At 41.1% G+C, this 23,917-nt stretch overlaps 1 protein-coding gene and 1 long non-coding RNA gene across 4 annotated transcripts; one reads left to right on the top strand and one right to left on the bottom strand.

Annotated features, from left to right (window-relative positions):
* Positions 1-261: 261 nt before the first annotated feature.
* FAM102B (family with sequence similarity 102 member B) lies at positions 262-23,917 on the bottom strand. Its single transcript, XM_001232082.7, has 11 exons — positions 23,608-23,917; positions 14,079-14,199; positions 13,487-13,516; positions 12,900-13,016; positions 11,737-11,783; positions 8,030-8,136; positions 6,548-6,643; positions 6,070-6,250; positions 5,852-5,979; positions 5,400-5,469; positions 262-2,706 (listed from the first exon to the last, which is right to left on the bottom strand). Exons 1-11 carry the CDS (start codon positions 23,838-23,840, stop codon positions 2,664-2,666), a joined length of 1,173 nt encoding a protein of 390 aa, XP_001232083.4. The 5' UTR covers positions 23,841-23,917; the 3' UTR covers positions 262-2,663.
* On the top strand, positions 6,140-20,612 carry LOC112532884. Of its 3 annotated transcripts, none has more exons than XR_003076374.2 (5): positions 6,140-6,281; positions 6,503-6,663; positions 10,253-10,372; positions 17,800-17,878; positions 19,776-20,612. It is a non-coding gene; the product is annotated as an uncharacterized LOC112532884 (long non-coding RNA). The 3 variants fall into 3 exon arrangements; XR_005861857.1 differs by having other exon boundaries at positions 19,246-20,612; XR_005861856.1 differs by having other exon boundaries at positions 19,243-20,612.

The following is a 23,917-nucleotide window of genomic DNA, read 5'->3' as shown; positions in this document are numbered from 1 at the left end:
CATTTTTCTCCCATGCTCACCTTTCCCTTTGTTGTTTGCCCACATCAGAAGACCCACAAAACATACCTGTGTGTTGATAGCATTCGTAGTTCTGCTGTTTCGCATCTTTCCTTTTTCCATCTTTAGAAAAAAATTGTTTCTCCTAACATTACAATGTTTTTTCTTCACATATTACATGCAGCAACAGTGCACAGCCCTGTTTTAATTCATAATTCATTTTCCTTATAGTCTTTTTTAAGAACCATCTCTAAATGATACAAATTCTATGCAACATCGGTTTATTTGTGTCTGAGATACTGGCATTAAGTACAGCTAGAAAACACATCCCAAACAGTTTGAAATGAGCGTCCAATATTCTTACAGCACAGTTTACAAAAAAAGGAACATGTATTTAAGTATTAAGGTTGTGTTCCATCTAAAATATGCACAACAATAGCATAACTTGGTAAAGAATTGTGGGTTGCAGATAAACAATAAAATGCCAGCTCACAGCTTGATTTCAAGCTTGATTTCCATGTAAAACTTTCTCCTATTTATAAAAACCTGTAGATGCAAGAAAATAATGGGTTTCCAGTATACAAATAGCTTATCTATGGCAGTTAGCTGTGGATCTTAACATAAAACATCAACCTGGGCTATGGAAATTTCCCTTCACAATTACATTGTTTTTATATGCCTTCTGGCTGTGCCTAGTTTTCCTGGTAAACGTAAAGCACCTAACACCAAACCAATGCTGGTCCTACTGATGGGTCACAAAAGTGTCGCAGTGTTTAGGAGCACTGAAAGCAACACAATGCAATTCCCACGCATCTTCTGGCTTGCAGTGGGCTGTGGCAGTTTTTCCTGGGTTGTATAAATTAAGAAACTATCCGGCTCTGAGAGACAGTACACTGGCAGTTAGGGACTGCTTGTTCATCCCTCTCTCCACTGCAATTTCAGATAATATCACACAGCAGCTAATATATTTGCATGAATTCTTTTTACCCATTACAATGTTTAGATAACAGTTTACAGTAGGAAATAGGTGTTGAAGTACCATAATAGAGAAATAACTCATTCATCTCATTCAGTAACACTACTCAAGCTTCAAACTGTGAAGCTTCCTTATGAACGCAAGTGAACTTAATAACTACTATGTATTTATGGAAAACACGGTCTGATATTCCCTAATACAACTGATTAAGTAAGGCCTACTTATACTTCAATAGCACGACTCCAAACTTCAGTTTGGGATGAATCTAAAAGCATTCGGAGCTTCCTTTTAAAAAAAAAAAAAAAGGCCACGCTATTTGCGTTCTTTAAGCCTTACTGATTAATAATACCATCAGTCCTAATAGAACAGGAGTCACCTGCAGTTTGCAATCAAGAACACAGCAGATCCCAGCCCAAACCGCAGATGTGTCATTGGAACTACTTCATTAGAAAGATGGATTCTTCCATAATTCCTTCTGACAATTTTAATCCTGCTCTTTCTTCATTCCTCTTTCTCACCTGGCAGGCAAAGCACCATTAGCACAAATTCAAGTGCAGTACATTGTCCTTAACCTAACAGTGGACAGATAGCGAAGGAATAACTGTTCAACATCGAAAGGCAAATTTGCTGCACAGTAATTCTTTTTAAGAGCACAGAATACGTCTACAATAAAGTGCTTATCTTAACAAGTTAAACTGGTAGTAGTTCAGATGCTTACCTAGTTTTAAAGCTTCAGTCGCTTACTAAATGGTTGAATATCTCTGTACCTTCCCTATCCCTCAAGGCACCTTCAGAACACTAGGAAAGCACTAACTGAGGAGGGTTAAGCTACAATAAAGAGTTACGGTGGTAGTAAACTACTGATGGGGTCTGTAAATGGCACCATCCCACTGAATCTCTGGGTTTGTGCACAGAAGCAAGTTTCTGCATAAGGGGCTTCTGAACTCCATCCTTACCAATCCTAAGGGAAACAACCAGCGTTCTTCATAACGACTGCTGTGCATTGCGTATCCTACTTTGTCCCTTGCACAGTGCATTTGCTACATGTAAGCGTCTAGATATCAACTACAACTAACACATCCTATTACTGGCTGATATGTGTCTACAGAGTCTTTTCTAAACACGTGACCTTAAAAGGAAATGATGCTGAAGACTTTTAAGACAATACTTTTGCTGTTTAAAACAGAGCTCTGTGGAAGCCATAACCTTCACATGATAGGAGCTTCGACTTAATAGAAAGAGGTAGCTTTTCTAAGGCTTTAGTGGCAGGTAGAATGAAATCTAGTCTTAGTTCGTTTCTACGGGCTCATTTATGACTTCCTGAAGTTAGTTTAGAAAAGAAGCTGCAGGGCACATAACTGCATGTGACCTGCTATGTAAAACATGGAAATAGGACCCACTTAATCATGCTGCTAAACATTTATGGGACAACTTCAAAGTAATTCACTTCAACATCAGGTACAGCTTATAGAAACAGTCCAAGTACTTGCACAGCATGTGGACATCTAGATATTGCCTTGATATTGTAGAAGATGGAGCTCTCCGAGCAAGAGGCATTCCATTACTTTTCCCAAAACAAGTTCATACAAACTTCATCCTGGCTTTCACATCTCTTGCAGTTGAAGAACCATGAATCAGAATGTTGCTGTGAGAGTTCTGTGCCTTCCTCTTCCGGCCAAGTCGTTCTAGCCTAGCGTTTTATCACTACCTGTTCGTATGCTCCAGATCCCACTCTGAAAACATTAGGAAGAAATTAGATCAATTTCAGCGCAAACAGAATTTTCAGTGCAAACAGAAATATTGCAAACAAATAACATACTGAATGAAAAACAAAACTGAGCAGCTTGTACCAAAACAGCTAAAACTGAAAGGCAGAAAACATGCCCTTGTTACTATGCCACCAGATAACTTGCAGTTCAATGCATTAGAGAGCTTTATGTCATATTGTAAAAAAACAAAGAAAGTTCATTAATGTTAGAGACAGACAGAAGTTACCGTTATGCCTCTTTATGCTTCCTTAAATTTTATCTTTTGGATACTGCCTCTACCCACTGGCAAACATACAGAAATCATTCTCTGCACATCTATATACACACATACACATATATAGGTGTCCGGACCGTACGTCCAGGTGTCCGGACCGTACGTCCAGGTGTCCGGACCGTACGTCCAGGTGTCCGGACCGTACGTCCAGGTGTCCGGACCGTACGTCCAGGTGTCCGGACCGTACGTCCAGGTGTCCGGACCGTACGTCCAGGTGTCCGGACCGTACGTCCAGGTGTCCGGACCGTACGTCCAGGTGTCCGGACCGTACGTCCAGGTGTCCGGACCGTACGTCCAGGTGTCCGGACCGTACGTCCAGGTGTCCGGACCGTACGTCCAGGTGTCCGGACCGTACGTCCAGGTGTCCGGACCGTACGTCCAGGTGTCCGGACCGTACGTCCAGGTGTCCGGACCGTACGTCCAGGTGTCCGGACCGTACGTCCAGGTGTCCGGACCGTACGTCCAGGTGTCCGGACCGTACGTCCAGGTGTCCGGACCGTACGTCCAGGTGTCCGGACCGTACGTCCAGGTGTCCGGACCGTACGTCCAGGTGTCCGGACCGTACGTCCAGGTGTCCGGACCGTACGTCCAGGTGTCCGGACCGTACGTCCAGGTGTCCGGACCGTACGTCCAGGTGTCCGGACCGTACGTCCAGGTGTCCGGACCGTACGTCCAGGTGTCCGGACCGTACGTCCAGGTGTCCGGACCGTACGTCCAGGTGTCCGGACCGTACGTCCAGGTGTCCGGACCGTACGTCCAGGTGTCCGGACCGTACGTCCAGGTGTCCGGACCGTACGTCCAGGTGTCCGGACCGTACGTCCAGGTGTCCGGACCGTACGTCCAGGTGTCCGGACCGTACGTCCAGGTGTCCGGACCGTACGTCCAGGTGTCCGGACCGTACGTCCAGGTGTCCGGACCGTACGTCCAGGTGTCCGGACCGTACGTCCAGGTGTCCGGACCGTACGTCCAGGTGTCCGGACCGTACGTCCAGGTGTCCGGACCGTACGTCCAGGTGTCCGGACCGTACGTCCAGGTGTCCGGACCGTACGTCCAGGTGTCCGGACCGTACGTCCAGGTGTCCGGACCGTACGTCCAGGTGTCCGGACCGTACGTCCAGGTGTCCGGACCGTACGTCCAGGTGTCCGGACCGTACGTCCAGGTGTCCGGACCGTACGTCCAGGTGTCCGGACCGTACGTCCAGGTGTCCGGACCGTACGTCCAGGTGTCCGGACCGTACGTCCAGGTGTCCGGACCGTACGTCCAGGTGTCCGGACCGTACGTCCAGGTGTCCGGACCGTACGTCCAGGTGTCCGGACCGTACGTCCAGGTGTCCGGACCGTACGTCCAGGTGTCCGGACCGTACGTCCAGGTGTCCGGACCGTACGTCCAGGTGTCCGGACCGTACGTCCAGGTGTCCGGACCGTACGTCCAGGTGTCCGGACCGTACGTCCAGGTGTCCGGACCGTACGTCCAGGTGTCCGGACCGTACGTCCAGGTGTCCGGACCGTACGTCCAGGTGTCCGGACCGTACGTCCAGGTGTCCGGACCGTACGTCCAGGTGTCCGGACCGTACGTCCAGGTGTCCGGACCGTACGTCCAGGTGTCCGGACCGTACGTCCAGGTGTCCGGACCGTACGTCCAGGTGTCCGGACCGTACGTCCAGGTGTCCGGACCGTACGTCCAGGTGTCCGGACCGTACGTCCAGGGCTGCAGAATCATTATTTGAGAGCACCTTGTTGCTTGTTTTTAAGGCGTTCTCATCTGAGAAGACGCTAATTCAAATGTATACACCAGCATCTTTGAAGAGACTTAAGAAAATATACTCTCTCTGGTTCTAAGACAACTATGTGAAAAATATGCCAAACGGATTATCAAAAGACAGAGTTTAGGGCTACAAAAAGCTTCAAGTCAGAAAGGCTGTTGAAATACGAATAGTTTACCTTGTGGAAACAGAAGGAGCTGTGAGCAAAACTGAAGGAAACAAAATTAGGCTTGCTACTGGGAAGACCAGTGTTTGATACTGTAAAGGTGGATGCATAGAACACTGAAAAGACTCCAGTTTCAGAGAGTATTCTAGTCCATCCCTAGAGCCAAGATTACCAACTGGTGCCTGTCTCCTGTGTGTATACCTAAACATGGCTCATAATCTGAAAACTAAGACTTCGGGACCTTCAGAAGTTATGCTTTCACTAGGCATATCAGTTGGATTTTACAAGAAACCTTTGTCTTCTAATTTATAGCCTGACAAGCAACATTTTTTTATGCCTTTGAGCTATACAGAAGAGAAAGATGAAACCATCAGTAATATGTACACAGAATGAATACCATATACAATGCATTTCCGCTTAGCATGACCCATGGATTAGTCACTGAGGCTGCATACCTGTTAGGTAGATGATGGCTTCCAAATGAAGTGCTTCCACCAGGACCCACAAATAACCTTAAGCCCTCTTCTACAAAGCAAGAGTATAAACATACGTTAGCTTCCTTTCTCAAACTAAGTCACCTAAGATTTACTCGTTTGCTAACTGATACTTTCAGGTCAAAATGTTTCAAGTAACAAATCCTATTTCACAGGTTATAGGTTGGAGGAACTAACCTCCCTAGCAATCTGTACCAGCTCCTATCTTTCTAGGATTAAGATGTCATTGTCTGGGAAAGTTACTCGAATTACACAACTCGGGCTGCACTGGAAAGAGTCTCGCCAGTTTCCGGCTGACAGGATCAAGCTGATGATACAGTAACCTATATGTGCAACCAGGACTACGAAAGGAGTGGCCTTCAGGCCTGTAACGAGCATCAACTTCTCTAAAGCTTCCTTATTTATCTCCGTACCTTCTGCACTTGAGTCTAAACTGAAGTCTTGACTCTGCAGTATTTTTTCAACTACGTCGTCAGCATCCACTCTGGTAGCATCAACCCTCTTCAGCTGCGACTCCACAGAGTCTTGCTTTACAGGATACCTGCAAAAATAATTACATTCAGGGATCTCACGTGTCACGTAATAAATTATGCCTTGGTTCTGCTAGAGGAGGCTTTCAAACTGAGCATACCTGCACAGTTTTTCTGACGATGCCTCTTTAATAGATGTATCCGCATCGGTTCCTTTTGTCTCAGTCTCTTCACAGGGTTCTAGAATACTCCCAATTCCTGTTGAGGCACTACCTACCGAGGCGTTTCTCCTGTGGCAGAGTTCAGACAGGCTGGCTGATCTGGAGTGACACGTGCTGTATCCTGCCGGGAAAGCACAGCAGAGCTAGGCGAGGTACGTTGTTAGCTGCCATAATCATCCATTATCTTTTACTATCCGGAAAGCAGAACTTGCGTTTCGCCCCCCTGCAAAGACATTTCCAAAGTCTTGCCAACACTCGCATACACCAACTAGCAATTCACTTCACTATTTCATGCTGTTCTCTTTCAGTTTTCATTAGCTCCCATCTCCTAACAATTTTGGAGATTACTTCCCCTTAATCTTTTGCAATTTAGCCCATCTCCATCGATCAACTACATGAAGAATTAGTTACCAGCTACCTGACAGTTTCGACTGCTGACTTGCATAGCTTGATGTTCTGGAATGTCCGCACGCACCAATTTCATCAGGGACTGAGGCACTCTTTGATGAAGCATCTGCAAAACATGCCAGTCAGGTAATGTTGCTGAGGGCAGCTTTATTATTACTTTGCCTATCATCTTGACTAGAGCCAAATGTCAGATATCCTAGAGAAATCACGAATTTGACAATGTTTGTTTTTTTTTTTTAAATGAATCCCTTCAAAGATCCAACTGCTACAAAAACACTCTGTTTGTTAAAGAACACATGTTCCCTTAAAAATATAATTATACATACATATACTTGCCATTAAAAATATATATATTTAAATATATATTTTTAATAATAAATTTATAACATACAAATGTAACATGGTTCTGCTCCCCAAATTTGAGAGAAGCATTTAATTAATAAGCTTTCTAAGTACAGTTGTAGCAATTGGACATATCAATATGATGGGAAAGGCATTACAACAAAGAGCTGATGACAGAAGGACCAGCACAAAATAAAGGTGCTATAAAAGAAGGGAAAAAGATTGCTCACCCTTAACAGAAGTTATCAGAAGACTCTAGGCCCACACAAGAAAGCCTCACCAAGAAGGGATCTCCAAAAAGAGATCTTTCCCCAGTAGCAGTCAGCCCTTAAATGAGGTCTAAGAGAGGTGCAGCCAGGCTCCACCCCTTCAGGTCACACACATGAATTGCCTTCACCTGTGCTCCCAGGGCTGACTGGGTCCTTTCCCCAGGTGCTCAATCAGTGGTTCAGGCTGTGAGTCAGCAGTTACCATACAATAGTTTTAGCTTTATCTACACTGTGGACACTTAAAGAAGTTACACTGCTTCTCACAGTAGAATTTGTGTGAGGTTTTTTGTGGTAAAAATTACGTAAAACAACCTGTGGTTAAGACAGATTAAACAGTTTTTAGGGTGAAAATTAGTAAGAGCCTGAAACTTGTTAAACCAACCTAACAACCCATAATAAAGTACTTTCGTGGTAACTATTTTTTCTTACTGTTTCCATACATGGATTGTTTCGGAATAACTACTTCAGGATCTTATAAAATACTCAAAAGTTTCACTATTCAAAATTCTGGTGTATACATATCCCTAAAACCACAATTCATAAATCAAACACCAAGGGCCAAATTAAATACTCTGTTGACATATAAATCCAGGGCAAGTCAAGATATGTGTCACATGGAAAATGAAAGATTTTAAACATTACAAGGGCAGCCCAACAAGCCCATTTTCTTTCCATCTTTCCATTAAGCAAACTGGTACATAAATCAAAGAGATTCCACTGCATCTATTTAGGAAAATTTGTCTCAGCAAATGAAGTCAAAAAGGTCCCTTTGTGAGCCACCTATCAACATCCCTCTAAGATTAGAAGTATTTCATAGATATGTTCTTGAAGCTCTGCAGCAGTTATAAAGGAATTAAGAAATTAAAAACATACTTTTATACCTGCTATACCCAGCTGTACTACTTTTAAGTCTTCTCTGCCTTTTCTGTCTTCATGCAGAGATTCTGATTCTCCTGCAATTGCTATAGACGTTGCTGTGGAAGGAGGCCTGTTAGAAAAAAAGTGGTTAGAATTTGCTGTACTTCTGCTGTGATTCCTCTAAACTGATTGGTACAGATATATATATATATTTTTTAAGTAGGCATAATTCATACTGTTCCTCGTGCTAGCTGTCTTGTAACCTTTTCCTGAGAACATGCTGTCTAGCTCCTGTTCAAAACAGAAAGAAAGAAAAGGAAAAAAAAAAAGAATGCTTTAGCAACTGTGCTTCAGGGCATTTTTACAGCATCCATCTGCTCAGTCCTTCAGATTTCTGGAGATCCTTGGAAAGGCTTTTCTTTTTTTCTTGAGTCATTGAGCGATGTGTTTATTTTGAAAGTTTTCTTTGTTAGTATACAAATCAAAGATTACGTATGTGCTAAAAATTGGATGCAACTTAGTACCTTCTGGGATACATGGTAAGATGGTAAATTAAAAATAAACAAAACAAACAGAAAAACCTACCACGTAACTACGGTTTGCCTACTTGGCTTGTGCACTGCAGTGTATTTTTGGCTCCGTTTCATTTCTTTTGCAGTACACAGAGATTCCAGGGTGATCATCCTCCCATCAGAGGAGCTTCTGATCCTCACGTATTTTCCTCTAACTTCTACCTCTTACACATTAAAAAAAGAAAGCATCATGCACCTTATAATTCAAATCTGGTGCAGTTCTAAAAAGCTTTTTTTTGTAGAGCTTAAGTGCTAATATCAATGTATACCAAAACCTTAAGGGGTAATTCATTAAAAAGAATAAACCTCTTAGTGTTGGAAAATGGCAGTTAAAGTAATCTGCTCATGCAAGCAGTCAAACAACTCAAGTATATTTCAAGATATTGTCTGCATATTTTGCAGTGCTTCGTTATTTTGACCTTGGGAACAGACTCTTGCTCTGCATACAAATGGATATTTGTTAACATTTTATGTTTGATACTTAATAAATCAGCCACCGTCTTTATGTACAGTAATGTCCCCTGCCACATTGAGTTTGAAATAAAGACAGAAAGGCAGAAAAAGCACTTGAGGACACAAAATGTCCATGTGACTTGCATGTCCAACATACGAGGGCTGATCTGAAAGTAATGCCTTGTATTCTGTTGGCCCATGATGTCAGAGGCAGATGTTGGTGGTACAACAGCAGAGGTTGAACCTTCTCACCAATATCCCATTACATTTTGTTGCTGTGTGACAGATGACAGCAGAGGGGCAGTCAGACAGAACACCTGACAGGGAAGTGCATATGAAGGCAAGGTGTGTCACTGAATTCCTCCATGCAGAAAAAAACTCACTGACACTTGCTGAACCTTTACTGAGACCCAAGTGTGGATTGTGAGCACAATGGCGTGGGTTGATGGTGTGCTTCAGCAGTGGCTACAGCAATCTGAAAGACAAGCTGACAAGCCGTGTTCTGGATGGCCATGCCTATTTTTACAAGTGCAACATGCACTGCCTTACTCACTGCTCATCAAAGCACATAGCATTAATGGTGCTGGATTTGCTATAACAACATGAGTGTGTTTTCCTCCTATGTTGTCAATGTCATGTAAATAAATAAGAGGCATTACTTTCAGAGCAACCTACATACCTTTAGAAACAAGAATTGCATGCTTTCAGGGTTATCACCCCGGATCAGATGTGAAACCATCTTGACTTCTTAAAATACGTAGTTCATTTTGGATTGTGCAACTGTTCTAAGTGGTTATTCATTCCTTCTACAAACAGCATCTGGATTAGATAAATTATTTGTTCTGCTTGTGTTGAAAGTTAACCTTCTGGGAAATGGTATACGATCAGTTTGGAAGAAAAAGCCAAGTCTGTATAATTTAAGCTATAGAGTTTTTACTAAGGAGCCAGACAACTGTTTAATAATTAAGTTCCACTACTTGGCTACCCAAACAGAAGGACTTGACTTCATTAGTATAGACCATTACAGTTAATTGGCTGAGAAATTGTTTATCAGTACCAGTGAGCTATTTTTAATAGGTCTGACTCAAAGAAATGAATACCCAGTAACCAGGGAAATGGAAAAGCTTTGCTTGACAGCAGAAATTCAGATTGTACCATTTTACTGTTTGTTCTGTAAGCACAGGATGACATTTCACACTCTTCTACTCTGCTTTTTCTAAGATTGGACAAAGAGAATAAACAGGACTTATAAGTGGTACAGCTGGACAAAGAAGTTCCTACAGAGAACCACCTGAGCTCACCTGGTACAGGCTCTATTCCCAGATGCCCTAAGAAACAACGGTAAGGATACTTGCATGGCAGTAATGCAAAGTCTGTACTTGTTACAGAAAACAAGTCTTATCTGTCTTAAGTACACAAGAACCTGACTGAAAACAGCTGAAACCTACTAGTCACAACACTCTTGCACCTTAGACCGAGTTAAGAGTTCAGGGCTGCTTTTCCTGGAGCTACAGCTTCATCTCAATTCTTTAAACAAAGATACTGGGTTGCATTGTGGTTTTTTTTTTTTTAAGGAAGTTATCAGTATACATTCATTGATCCAAAATAAACCCAATTATTCCACTCTTGGATTACAGAGAGCAGCATTGATTGCCTATATTCGTTCCCTATATTCGTTTGATTAAACACAAGTTTGAATTCAGTTGATAACAACAGTTTGAACAAGCACTAATTCCTACTCAGTTAAAATTGTTTCTGTGCAGAATTTTTAAGCAAGCCCTAGCTTTAGCTTTGGGAGATGCTTTTGATCCAGGTTTTCCAAGTGTAAACAAAATATGAGAACCTCCAGAAAAAGACAAGACTGACATATCCAGTATGAAGCTACCAAATGCATCTAAATGATTTTCTTTCCATTAAGCTGTTTTTTCTTTTCATGTTATTTAATACTAGTTAGATGAGATTTTTTTTGTTAGAGCTCAGAAGAGGCCAAGCATGTTGTCTCAGAACATGGGTTATATAGCTTTGCACTCTGTTTCTGTCAGCAGCAAATAGCAGGTGCTGAAATAACAGGAGTACACAATAATATTATCACCTGAATATTACAGTAAAGTAAGATCCAGCTTACAAATATTAGGAGCTTCATGTATTTTATACCTAAGAGCTCACAAAACTATTTCATTCAGGACTACTTCTTAAATCTTTCAGGAGCTTAGTTTTATTATTCACAACATGCAGTAGGAAGGAGTTCCACAGCTTGACTGCACATCATTGTAAGAAACACGTTCTTCTTTTGATTCCTTCCCTGCTAGTTTCAGCATAGTAATCAAGTAATCAATGATGTGAAAAGTAGTAAGAAAATAAAGATAAAATAGGACTTAAGGAGTTTAATTTATTGAGACTGAATGGATTTAAGCAATCCCTCCCTCAATTATCGTGACAAGTCACGTATAACTCTTTAAAACTGATATAGACATAGTTGCCATTTCCTGTCATATATAATTAGAAATATCTTTGCTAACTAAAAATCTTTTAAGTGTTTTGTCTTGAACTAAGTTTTAACACACTTAAAGTTTTATTTAAGGCATATTAGGTTTGTCAGACTGAAGATAATCATGCATGCAAATCAGAAGAGTTAATTTCTTAAGTGAACTGAGCCACTTCAGCTTGACTGAAACATGATCCAACACTGATTATTCCAAGCTTACATTTTAAAACACGGGTCTCCAGACATGAGCTGCATGTTGATCAACACCTACATATGAAGAGAAAAACTGTAAGAAAGAATTATGTGCAGTATATTGTCATGTCACTAAGTTGTGCTTGCCAGAAATCTTACATTTAAGGAAAACAGCATCACATACACAAATGAATGCTTATGCAAAACAGCACGTTTGAATACCGACTATGAATAAACAAAGCAGCATTTGAAAAAACAGAATTACATTTCAAAAATTCTGACAAAGACAGGCAGATAGATCTTAAAACCATTACTAATTAAGAAAATTCACATCTCTATTTTTCCCTTGCAACTAGAAGGTTCATGCACAAACAGATTTTTGTTTAAAGCAGTGGCTGCTGAAGCATGTTGTTTGCTAACAGCATTTAGCAAACTGCCAGCACACTAGAACTATCTGTGCAAACACCACAGATAAAGTAAAACCACTAAAGGTAAATAATACCATAGAAGAGCAATACAATGAGAAGGCTTGTCAGCTGGGTCAAAGCCATCATTGAATGTCACTGCATATATTTGAGACACCAGAGAGTGCATGCATGAATGGTATACTAATAATAAAAATTAATTCTGGTGTCTTGGCAGGTCAAGTCATTTTTTTTATTTACTTGTAACCATCTGCAGTGAGTTTTATGCAGCTAACTCCATTTTTCATTCTCCATAAACTAACAAGAGAAAAAAACAGGGTGAGTTTCAACAGTTATTGACAATTGTTCTATTTCATACTACACAAAAGAAAAGGCTACGTTCCAGGATTCATGGATGTGTTAAAGCTGGCTTACATATAAGACAATTAAAATTCACTTGGAGACCTGCACAAGAAGTTGTCCAGTCTTAGAGGTGTAATTCCTACACTCATGTACATGTATTTACTTTTTCCATTGCTGTTAGAGTAGGAATACCATCTGAAAGCTTTTGTTTTACAGCTATCTAGCTCTATATCCAGGAGTAGGACCAATTCTATTGTTGACTATATGGATTTTAACAATTCTCTCTAAATGAGGCTTATGTTCTCACTCAGATCATTTTCCCTCTAGGAAGTAGTTCAGCAGACGTACTTTAAAACTCTATTTTAAGTTTAAACATAAAAATTAACTCTGCTTTATTTAATACTAAAAAAAAGAAAGAACTTACTTTGAGAATGGAGTTATCCTGTCTTGTATTTTTGGTATCATAGCCTTCTAATAAACAGCGACGAGTGGTATTTCCTGACCCAGCAAACTCTGCTAGATTTAGGTCTGCAAAGCCCAGCTGTTGAAGAAAAAAATCAAGTTAGTAGTAGGCATATCACTAAGTGAAGGCACTTAATACATGCACAGTGGTTACAACAATAGTTTCTTGCAATTAAGATGATGTCTATTAAAGGGAGAGGCACAAGACAAAACTGAGATAAGCTGAAGTCTATGTAGAATTTGATGCTATCTTCCCTTACCCCTTCAAGTCTCAAAAAAGAAAAAAACGACAATGTCATGTATTCTTTTCAAAGAAATATATGCAAGAGAGTTGACTTTCATCAACCCTTTCAAAATAATCAACTGAAAGAAAAAAATCTGATGGTAAAGTATTTAGATATTAAACACACTGATCAAGAGTTCAGAAAACTGTCACTATAGTACAATTAGGGAAATCACAGCTATTACAGTACTACTCAAAAATAACTTCAAATGGCATCAACTGACAAGAAATAAAAGACTATCAGGCTAAATTAAGTCTCAACTTACCTTTGCAAATGCTTTTCCTCCTTTTAACTCCTAGGAAAAAAAAGAAATAAGACATAGTAATAATTATGCAAACCAACCACTAAAAATACTGACTTAAGAAAAGCAAATAGTAGTCTGAGTCTTAAAATAACTCACCACACATTTGCTAGACTGTACTGTGGTCATTTATTATGTCCTCAGAGCTGTGAAGAGAGTGCCTGACAACAGACCAGCGTTTCCTTTCTGTGAAGTCTAGCTCCAGGTCCAGGAAGTGCTTCATTCTAAATGCTCACATCTCATATAGGTCAAGGCTACTAAATTTACTGGTGCTTGCTAGAAGGATCCATCAAGAGCTGCCTTTATAGAGGCTGATGAGTAATTACTCCACTGCCCTGCTGGAATGACTGACTCTTCAACGTGAAATATGTTTAATGACTAATTTCTGTAACTTAGTCAAGATAAAGCATTAAATAAAATTACTATGCTAGCCTTCATTGAAAAAATACCTAACATAGCTGTAGCTAAAATTTGTTTAACATTTATCAGCTTCTTAAAAATACAATCACAACAACTTAAGGAAGAAGGGGGTAAGAAAAGAAGGAACACTGCTTACCTTCCGCACAGACACTCTGCAGATACAAGTATCCAGAACCCCTGTTGTGGCATTGGCACTGATTTTACACATGAAAATGAATTTTTTCTTCCAGCGGACACAGTTTGCCTGCACCACCTCCCTGCATGTAAGAAAGAAGTCATTAATTACAGTTGTGTATGCATTCAGGACCATAACACACAATAAGACAGCTTCAGAACAAATACTGCTTCTGCTGTTTGTGAAGCGGACACTGAAGTCTGTTCCAAAGCATGAAGTAACCATCCTTCATACTTCTCCTTGTGTAGGAAAACTATTAGTAGTTGTTCAATACAGAGAAAATAAGCATCATAGAAGCAGAAGTAGTTAGATTTGGGGCCTGGACCAGTTCAAAGGACATGATGTAAAATAACTTTAAACAAAGTCATGCACTTGGAGAATAAGAGAACTTCAGCTATATATTGGAAATGTATCTAATCTGAATGGATTTGTTCCTCACAGGATTACAGCTCCGCAAAATGATGTAGCTTAGCAAAAACACAAAACATACGATGCTTACAGCTATGTTAACTGCAAATGGAACACGTTTTTCCATGAGGGAAACTTGAGTTGGAGATAAACAGACTCCAAAATGAATACAGAAGGAAAGAAAAAACCCTGTATTTGTAAGGAAAAAAATAATAAAAAAACCTGCCAAGTGATTCAAGCAGTGCAGACACCAAAGGACTTCTTAACCCAAATGAGAAAAGCTTGGGACCAAAATAAAGCATCATCACACATCTGAAGCTGAAAGTTACAAGGGCTGAAAGAGCAGCACAGTGCAGTAAAAAAGCCTTCAACTAGCTGACATAGGAACAAAGCAATCTCATGGCATTTAAAGACATGGTTAGCTTGTTTGTCAGTAACAGGAGGTAAAGGCTGTTGTAAAGACTCAGTGATCTCTCTTCTAGTCCCACATTGCTAAACTCAGAGCTAGGAACTGTGGAGCATCTACAGTACCTTCTATCACTCCAGTCACTCAAATCTTCACATATAAAAGCACTATTTGCCCCTTATCCTTCTCTTCCATGTTTCTAATGCCTATATTGCTATTTTATATGAACTTCCTACAACACCTAATTATTGGAAGATCGAGCCTGACACTTTAGCACAGGGAGAACTCTGTGGTTCTACCTAAGTTGGAGTCAGAGTTTATCACCAGTAGAGAAAGGATGAATCACAAGGCTCAAACTTGCTGTGCTGGTGAGACTGCCAGCTGCAGTGCTTATGTGAACAATGACTTAGTAAGCTTGGAATAAAGTAGCCTGCCTGAAATGAGTCAGTTTAATTACTGCAACAGACTAACCACTTTGATGATATAACACTGAGTCACATTCAAGTATGTGACCTAAGAGGAAAAGGCTCTGTACACCACAATCTACCTTTCATCCATTAAGTTTCCTACTGTAAACCTTACTCTGTGCTTTAAATTAAAAAGACCAACAAAAAAACCTGCCAGTATAACAGAATCAGATCCAGAAAAGAATAAAAAAACAGAAAAGGCAAATTACACATATGTAGGTACTGCCCTGGAAATAGGCTTAAGCCAAGGAGCAGAGTAAAATAAAGTGGTTCAAGGGACACTGGGTAACTGTTTTGCTCTGTTCCATGGAGAAGGCTTTAATAGTTATTATAGCAGTTAGTTGACAATTGCTACCTTTCAGATACAAATAATCAGCTACATGCCCACTGTCAAGCACAACACTGCAGGTTATTTGGTGTCTGCATATTTGCACACTGCATAAGCTGTAAGATAATTAAGTAGTAACCGCTTGCTTGATAAATTTAACTGTGTCCTTAAAACCTTGGAAAGATTTTACATCTAACATACTACCAATGCTTACATATACATCTCATTGCTCAATTAAGAAAAATAGCACAACAGCACTGTACTTTGGCATACAGGCAACATCTCAAGTGTTTCTCTATCCAGTTACATCACAGGTCAGGGTTTCTCCAGGCAAACCATGTTACAAACATTGAACAGAATGATTATATCTTACAGTTAGCTTACAAGAAAGTAAAAGTTACTGTGAAAATGGCTCTGATATACGTATTGATGCTAGAATTGCTATAGAAATTAAATCAAGCAAAAATGAAGAACACCCCCCTCAAGGTGTAATAAGTTCCATTCACAAGCACATGGTATTAAGGAGCAAGGTAATTGAATAATTTATATGCAATCTGCACAAAGAGGGGAAGAAAAGTGCAAAATCACTGAATTCTGTTATTTTTATTTCATGATATAGAAAAAATACCATTTTAAGGAAGGTAGTTTTTGTGCAAGGAAAAACATAGGCAGTTTATTCCCCTTAAGCTGAAAAGAAACTAGTTAGATACTGATAATTTCACTATTGAAACTTCTGAGATGGTTAGTCCACACACAGGACCTTTAGAAAATCAAGTTATATTGATTGGTTACTATGGAAATAAACTCAGATAACTTCTTGGCAGCTGTGCCTATGTTATGGGGCACACTGGAGAAAGCTTTCCGTTATGAGTCAGTTTCCTATGAGCCTCACAGTCACTGCACCACGTGCAGGGCAGAAGCAGTTGTTTTATGAATCAAAACGCATCCTGGTTACTAAGATACAGTCAAATATGTACTACTTGTAGCACTTCCATACAATCCAAGAGCAAACACTATTAGTAATATCTAACCAAGGATAAAGCTAAGTAGGTGGATATTTTAAGATAAACCGTACTTTGGAATCAATTTAAGTTAACCATCAGTTGAACAAATTGGGGGTTTTCCTTACAAGTACAATTTCACAGTGACTCAATTTCAGTTAGACTTTTTGTCTGTAAGTCCCTTCCTGTAAGTCTTCTATGTGCTGTACACAACTGCATTTCAGAGTGATGGAATCCAAATCTTGCTTTTCTCTTCTGATCCACTGAAGAGGAAAAAAATCAATACCAAAACATACAAGAAGCAACAGACCCTAATGCAATTGGTTCGTTGTCCTAATTTATTCCCATATGGGTATAGCATGTTAATAATGGCTTGTTTCATCTACTGGCCACTAATGCAAAAATAAATTACTTGTAAAGACCATCAGCATTCTGAGAAAAATCACTTTTTTCCAAATGGGGAAGATGAATCAGGAGAGGCTTAGAAATATAGTCACAACTCCTTAAAGGCAAAAATACTATGTTTAGTTAACTAGGAACTTGTTTATTCAGGTTTTTATTTTCATTATTCTAGACAGCTGATTAGAACATTTACCCATATGCAGACCATGTTGAAAACATTGTTTTTCTAGCACAATTGCTTTCTAATTACAAAGAAGGAAACAAAAAGAACAGAAGCATTTGATTACAACTTTAAGTTGCCATTTAAGCTTTATATTAGACAGAAAATATAGTAATATTTAATAAAACACTTCTGGAATCAATCAGGTAGGTAGCTTTCATTATATGAAGGAGAAGAAGGCTTGCTTAGTTATTTAACGACTTAGGTACAAAACATGAGTTACCTAAAACCTCCTGTAATTACTTAAAAAAAACACTTCTCAGTCCACAAAGTAAATGGCATTAGTATTTCTATTTTAAAAACTGATGATTTTATAAAAGAGTTTTGAGGACTTCCAAGATCTTTAGGCACTGGCAGTCTGAAACAGAATAAATACCATGTCTCTAGATGAGTCACCTTGCAGTGGGAGTAGCTTTTCCAGCATTATTTAAGTTTGTTTGCTTCTTCCAGGGGAAAAAACATTATGTTGGATCTCCATGCCTCAGGTCCAACCAGTAATTATGCTGAAGATATTACCTCAAGATTACAGGTAATCACACCAACATACCACATACATACACAGCCAGCCACACAGATCAGAGATACAGATAGAACCATTGGCCTCATGTACAGGCTGCCCTGACAAACTGGATGCCCCATCCTTAGAGGTGTTCAAGGCCAGGTTGGATGAAGGTCCATACAGTCTGGTCTGGTGGTTGGCAACCCTGCTCACGGCAGGGCACTGGAACTACATCATCTTTGAGGTCCCCTCCAACTTAAACCAGTCCATGATTCTACTCCCTTCTCAGTATGAACAGTCTGACTCCAGTTGCTGTCACTGAGGCTCCTGGCCTCCCACCACACACACACCCCAACCGGAGCTTACCAACCAAGAAAATGAAATAGAAAAAAGCTTAGCGTGAAGATAGAATAGACTGCACTGATAAGCATGTTGCACGATCAGATAAGCACTTAAGAGCACTCATGAGCGGCCCTTCCTGTCCCATTACCTGTTGTACCTATTTTCCTCACTCTGGTTCCTCCTCAAATAACCTAAATTTACCCCTTTGGCCACCTTTGATTCTTCCCTCAAACATCACCTATTAAATTATATTCAACTATATATGCACCAGTTCTAACCTCATGATCTTTAAAGAACAGAGCATTTTCACTCATATATAGCTGAATATCATGTCTCAGAACTATCTATACTTAATTGTAAGATACTAAATAAGCAGAAGACTAAATTTAGTCTTCTCTTTAAGTTAGAGCTGAGAGCAGCATGCTTGAAGAATACACTGTAATATTAAGCTTACACAAAACTTGATCTATTTCTTGTTTTCAAAGACAGCTTACTTCAACATAGCTTCATCTGTGCCTGAGTCATACAAGATGCATTCTCTCCAACAACAACAATTTTCCCTAAGTACAGCAAAAATACAAACAAAACCAGCCATTTACAAGCAGAGCTTCGATGTTTCCTTGAGTTTTTTTTACAAATTTCAGCACTAAGCAAACCAGTAAACAGCTCTGCAGGAAGAGCTCCCCTTGTTTACAGTGCAGTACACAGCAGTTAGTGTAAGTAACATAAAAACAGGAATCATTTACTATTCCACATTTTTACTCATAATAACACAGTTGAATCTCACTAGTTGTACTCATGTCAGGCATTCCTGATAAAGTATGTACAAACACATGGTAATATGGAACTAGAGCTGCTTTAGGCTATTTTTTTCTAATGAAAAACTGCTGGTTACAGGCGAATGTAGAGACCTCAACAGGAATTAGTACAGTGGAGGGCAAACTGTATTAATAAAGACAGTAGCCAGCAGTTCAAAAGAAGTTACTGCTCCTTCTGTTGAACATTTGTGAAGCTCTGTCTATATTACTGAGTCCTGTTTTGGTTCTCCCCAGTAGACGACACTGAAAAACAGAAGCAAGACCAGAGAGTGGGAAATGAGGGTATGGAGTTGCGAACAATAGGGATGAACCAGGAGGAGAAGTTGGAAGAGCTTGATTTCTACAACCTAAAGAAGAGATGGAAAACAATTTAATTCCTGCCTTCAGCCATTTCTATTAAATTATAAAGAAGACAGAGCCAGACCTTTCTCAACAGGGAGCAGGGAAAGTACAAGAGACAATAACAGGGGTGAAGCACAGGGGCAGATTCCTTACAAAAACCTGGAACTCCATTCTTTAACAGATGCTTGTCACATACCTATTTCCAGGAACTTTCTCCTGCAGAGTTAGCTGTTGCTGTATCTCTTACCAGTACTTACAGTAAGAAGTCTCACAATAATGAGCCATTTCCACCTGTATTTTAACACATTACTTCTCATGCAAAATGCCATCTAGACAACCATTTTCTTACCTACTATGAGGCCTGAAGATCATTTTTTCCTACTATTGACTTGTCTCACAGCTTTTGAAAATCTATTTTATTGCAGTTTCCCCATCAGCAAATCAAGTTGCAGTTGAAACACTATTAAAACTAGCACAACCCATTACTGAGTCTGAAGACAGGGCACAGAATTCTTATGTTTTGCAGTAAGATGAGAGGGAGGGACAGCAGCCCCATGTGACAGGTATGTCATTTTAACAAGTATGTTTGTTTTGGAAACTGTTTAATCTGTGTTACTATCAGGAGAAATACTCCCTTTCAAAAGCAATAGCAGCAGGAAGAGAAACAATTATTAGAAAGCAATTTGAAGAGCCTACTGGGGCAGAAAATGTGCTTGCCACAGCCACACAACACAAACGTAGTTACAGTCAGCTGGCAGAGAGGCAGCCAAGCATCAGTTGAAACAAGTAATACCTACTGTCCAGAAGATACCCAATTGTACAGAAGAAAATGACTTTTCTACCTAGTACCTCAGAAATAATATAATTACACACAACACAGGAGCTCTGCAGCTACCTCACAACTCAGAATCTTGTCATACACAAACTTCCCTGCAATCTTCAGGAAAAGAAAACTTCTGGATAAAAAAAATTAATTTTCAACACATCCCCATCTCTATCAGTATTTTTGTCACACACAGATATTCACTGAAACCTGTACCCTAGAATACTAGGGTTTCCTGTTCAAAATATTCATAGGTGTAATTTCTGCCCTGGGACAATCCACTGTTCTTCCATGGTGCACAGTGTGTACATGCTATTTTGTGAACAGCATATATGTATGTGGTATTTGGGCATCTGCAGAAGTATCCAGCTTCAGAGAAAGAGATCTATTACCACTGGCCAAGAAAAAAATAAAAAACAGATACCTTTCTGCATATGAAGCCAGGTCTAAGAGTTTTCTTAGTAAAACTGAGCTCTGTTAGCATATCTTGGCATACACCCTGTATATTTGCTGACAATCAACCCTTCATTGTAAAATCTCAAAAAATACTGTAAAGATCCAAAAATCCTATCAGACGATTCAGAGCAAGAGAAATTGTACTGTATGGCTGCCAGGCAGCTTAAAGCAAACAAAACCTAATTCCACTTTACAACTTATTTCAAGGCTTTCCATGTTGTGGAGTGAAAGCTTGCAATGCATTCCTCCTCCTTAGAATCCTTGGGTCCTGGTCTCCTACATCATCTCCCTCAAGTAGAAACACTGCTACAGCTTGCCTATTCCATGTTTGTTTTTATCAAAGTAATTTAAATTTCCGGATTATTCGTAAACATGAAATATTTTTTATCAGACAGTTAAGCATTTGGTATTGTAATACAGTTTTTCTTCACCTACAGAGAATACTCACAGATAGACACAGGCTGCTTTCAAATCAGTCTTTTCAAACTGGAGTTCTAAAAATCTATGTACATAATCACAGCTGTGAACAAATATGTTTTGCTATTAATTTTGGAAATTGGTTCTTTGTGTCTGGGCTGTATTTGCTGTTTTTGTCTGGTCAGAGATTTGTAATGCACTTCAAGCACACATCTGTACCAACCAGAAGAGCCTTAGTACTGAGAAAATCATCTCATCAACACAAACTATGTCCTTGTAACATTTCTTATATGATGGTGAAGATTGAAGGTGTGGAAAAAAAAATTTCAGTAGTTCAAACTTGTCTTCTTTGGGTTCCACTTAATCATCCAGGGGATTGATACCGCTTGGAGGATCACGGCTTCAATCATTCATACAGCAACAACCCGAGCTCAGACTGCCTGAGCCTGCTCACATGACAACTCACTACACACAGGCCTTGATTGCACTGCTGCTAGCCTTCTTATGGCATTTCTTCCTACTGATGTTATCCTAGTTTGTAGCCTGTTGATACTACTGCTCCTCCTCAAGTTTTATTGGGTAATAGGCTTCTTGTTTGTTTTTAAGTCAAGGGCAGTGGGCCATTGGTTTGTATCAGGATCAAGTTGATTCTCAGCATCTTCTCCCTGAAACATACTACAACTCAATAACAAAAATGAAGCTATTAAGGAGACATGGTCAGTTTTTCCACATAAAACACAGTATATCAGATAAGTCTGAATGCTCTGCTCTCAAATACAGTCAATTCCTTCAAGCTTTTCCTACTACTTCAATGATAACTACTTGCAGAAAATGACCACCACCTCACACTGAAACATATGCAAATGGCAGATGACCACTATTTTAAGAAGAAACATCTAACTGACAAGCCTTGAAATGCTGCTACTGTTGTTAATTTAATTTCTTCCTTATTTATTCAGACCTTTGCTGAATCACCGCTATGAAAATCCATTAGTTGATTCTTAAGCAGGGAGCAAAAGCACTCCCTAAATTGGCATTGAGGGATCACTGCAGGGGAATTCTATACCTTCCTCTGAGCATACGTCAAGCTTTTCAGGCCAGTGTAAACACACTCACTGGAATCTCGATGCACCGACACGTTTCACTGCTGTTCTCATTTTTAAACAGTACCCCAGGAAATAAAGGAGAGAGAAGAATTGGAAAGCTTGAATCCAGTGCACTATTTCAGCACAGCTCCCAGCTTCATCATGCTTCCACTCACACTTCCGGAGGCACATTCTGCCTCATCTCCTTCACATCACTCACATCAGCCCACCTGGAATCAGCTGCTTTCAAATAAACTACCCAGGAAATGCATCAGCCTGTGAAAGTGACTTGAAGGCCGCAAAGACTGCATTAGAACAGTACAAGTACATCAGGGCCTGCACTTATGACTGTTATCCGGCTATTACTTACAATGAATTTCTTACAAGAACATGGAGGAGAAAAAAGGAGACACAACATGAGAACAGAACGCTAATTAACTGAAAACCCATCATGTCTGACTGCACGTGCTAGTATGTTAGAACACTGAAATAACAAGTTGACACGCTAAAGTTCAATTCTGGTGTGCTTTCTTCTCTTGGAAGAGTTTCACTTACAGAATTATAAGCAGATACTTCTCTAAGCTCTGTGACAGCAGTATACAATTTAATAAGAGAATAACCGAGTAGTCATAGAGTTCTTATTTGTCTCCTCCGAAAAATCCCGGAGACGTTTTTCAGTTCATCTTCTTGGTAATAACATTAAAGTAATGTAATTAGCCGCACAAGAGGAATAACTGTAACGGGAGGGCCATCCCCTGCCCCCATGGGAGACCCGGAGAACCTGCAGCTCACAGCACGCCGTGCTTTGCCCGCACTCCGCCCCTGCCCGGCACTGCCGAAGCGGGGCTGCTTCACGGGGCGGCCGTCAGCTGTACCGCTGTGGCACAGCGCACAAGGAGAAAGGACAGCTGTCTGCTGCCTCAGTTCCACTGCAGCGCTCAGCAGGAGCAGCCAGTAACGCATGTGACTCGAATGCACGCAGGAAAGAAGACAGCACTTTTCCACGAACCCGTTCGCGTTAGTTCTCCTAGCAAGTAACCGTGTATGTATACAACGACAGGCAGAGAGCCTACACCCAACTGCTCCGATTTCAGAACCGGCGGCAGGAATTCCTTCTCCTTTTACCCGTCCCGTCAGCTCAAGACATCATGGCTCAGCACAAGTGGCCTCAGCCGCTCGAGGACTCCTTTCTCCTTATTACCGCCGTTTAAGAGCCTTAGCGTTTGTTCTGAAGCATTACGGCTTCGAGCAACGAGTCGATGACGAGTCTCCGAGTGCCTTACGTTACCGTACGCCGCAGCCACTGCCGCCAACAGCGCCGACAGGATCGGGACAGCCGTCGCGGAGAGGCCCGCCCGCACCCCCGGCTGACACCGCACCGCAGCGCACCGCCCGGAACCCACCGCCCACGCCCCCTGAGGGGCTCCGACAGCCAAAGGAGAGGCTGCGGGGTCACCCCGGGACGGCACCACCTACCGGGAGGACTCCCCGCTGAAGCTGCCGCCGTCCAGCAGCCGCACCTTGCAGAAGAGGATGCCGTTAACGAACGGCACGGAGGAAAGCTCGTCCAGCTCCAGCTCCACGCGGAACTTGAACTTCTTCTTCTTTATCATCATGAAGGCCATGGGCCGGGAACCCCCCGAGGGCCGCCCCCACGCGCGCTCAGAGCCGCACGGCAGCTCCGCTCCGCCGCCCCGCTCCGCACCCATACCCGGAGCGGCGGCGGCACCGAGAGGAGGGAGCGCGGCTCCGCGCCGGTCCCGGCTAAGGGTGCTGTTCGACCCCC

The sequence above is a fragment of the Gallus gallus genome, chromosome 8 (assembly GCF_016699485.2).
Source record: "Gallus gallus isolate bGalGal1 chromosome 8, bGalGal1.mat.broiler.GRCg7b, whole genome shotgun sequence".
Taxonomy (NCBI): domain Eukaryota; kingdom Metazoa; phylum Chordata; class Aves; order Galliformes; family Phasianidae; genus Gallus; species Gallus gallus.
Note: the sequence above shows the minus strand (reverse complement) of the source record. Positions and strands in the feature narration are given on the sequence as shown.

Coding starts and splice junctions, on each gene's coding strand:
- FAM102B (XM_001232082.7), bottom strand. CDS start 23,840: ATGGGTGCGGAGCGGGGCGGCGGAGCGGAGCTGCCGTGCGGCTCTGAG. Junction 8,137..11,736: donor GGAGACCCGTGTTTTAAAAT/GTAAGCTTGGAA, acceptor TTTTTCTAACAG/GCCTCCTTCCACAGCAACGT. Junction 5,980..6,069: donor TCGTCAGAAAAACTGTGCAG/GTATGCTCAGTT, acceptor TTATTTTTGCAG/GTATCCTGTAAAGCAAGACT.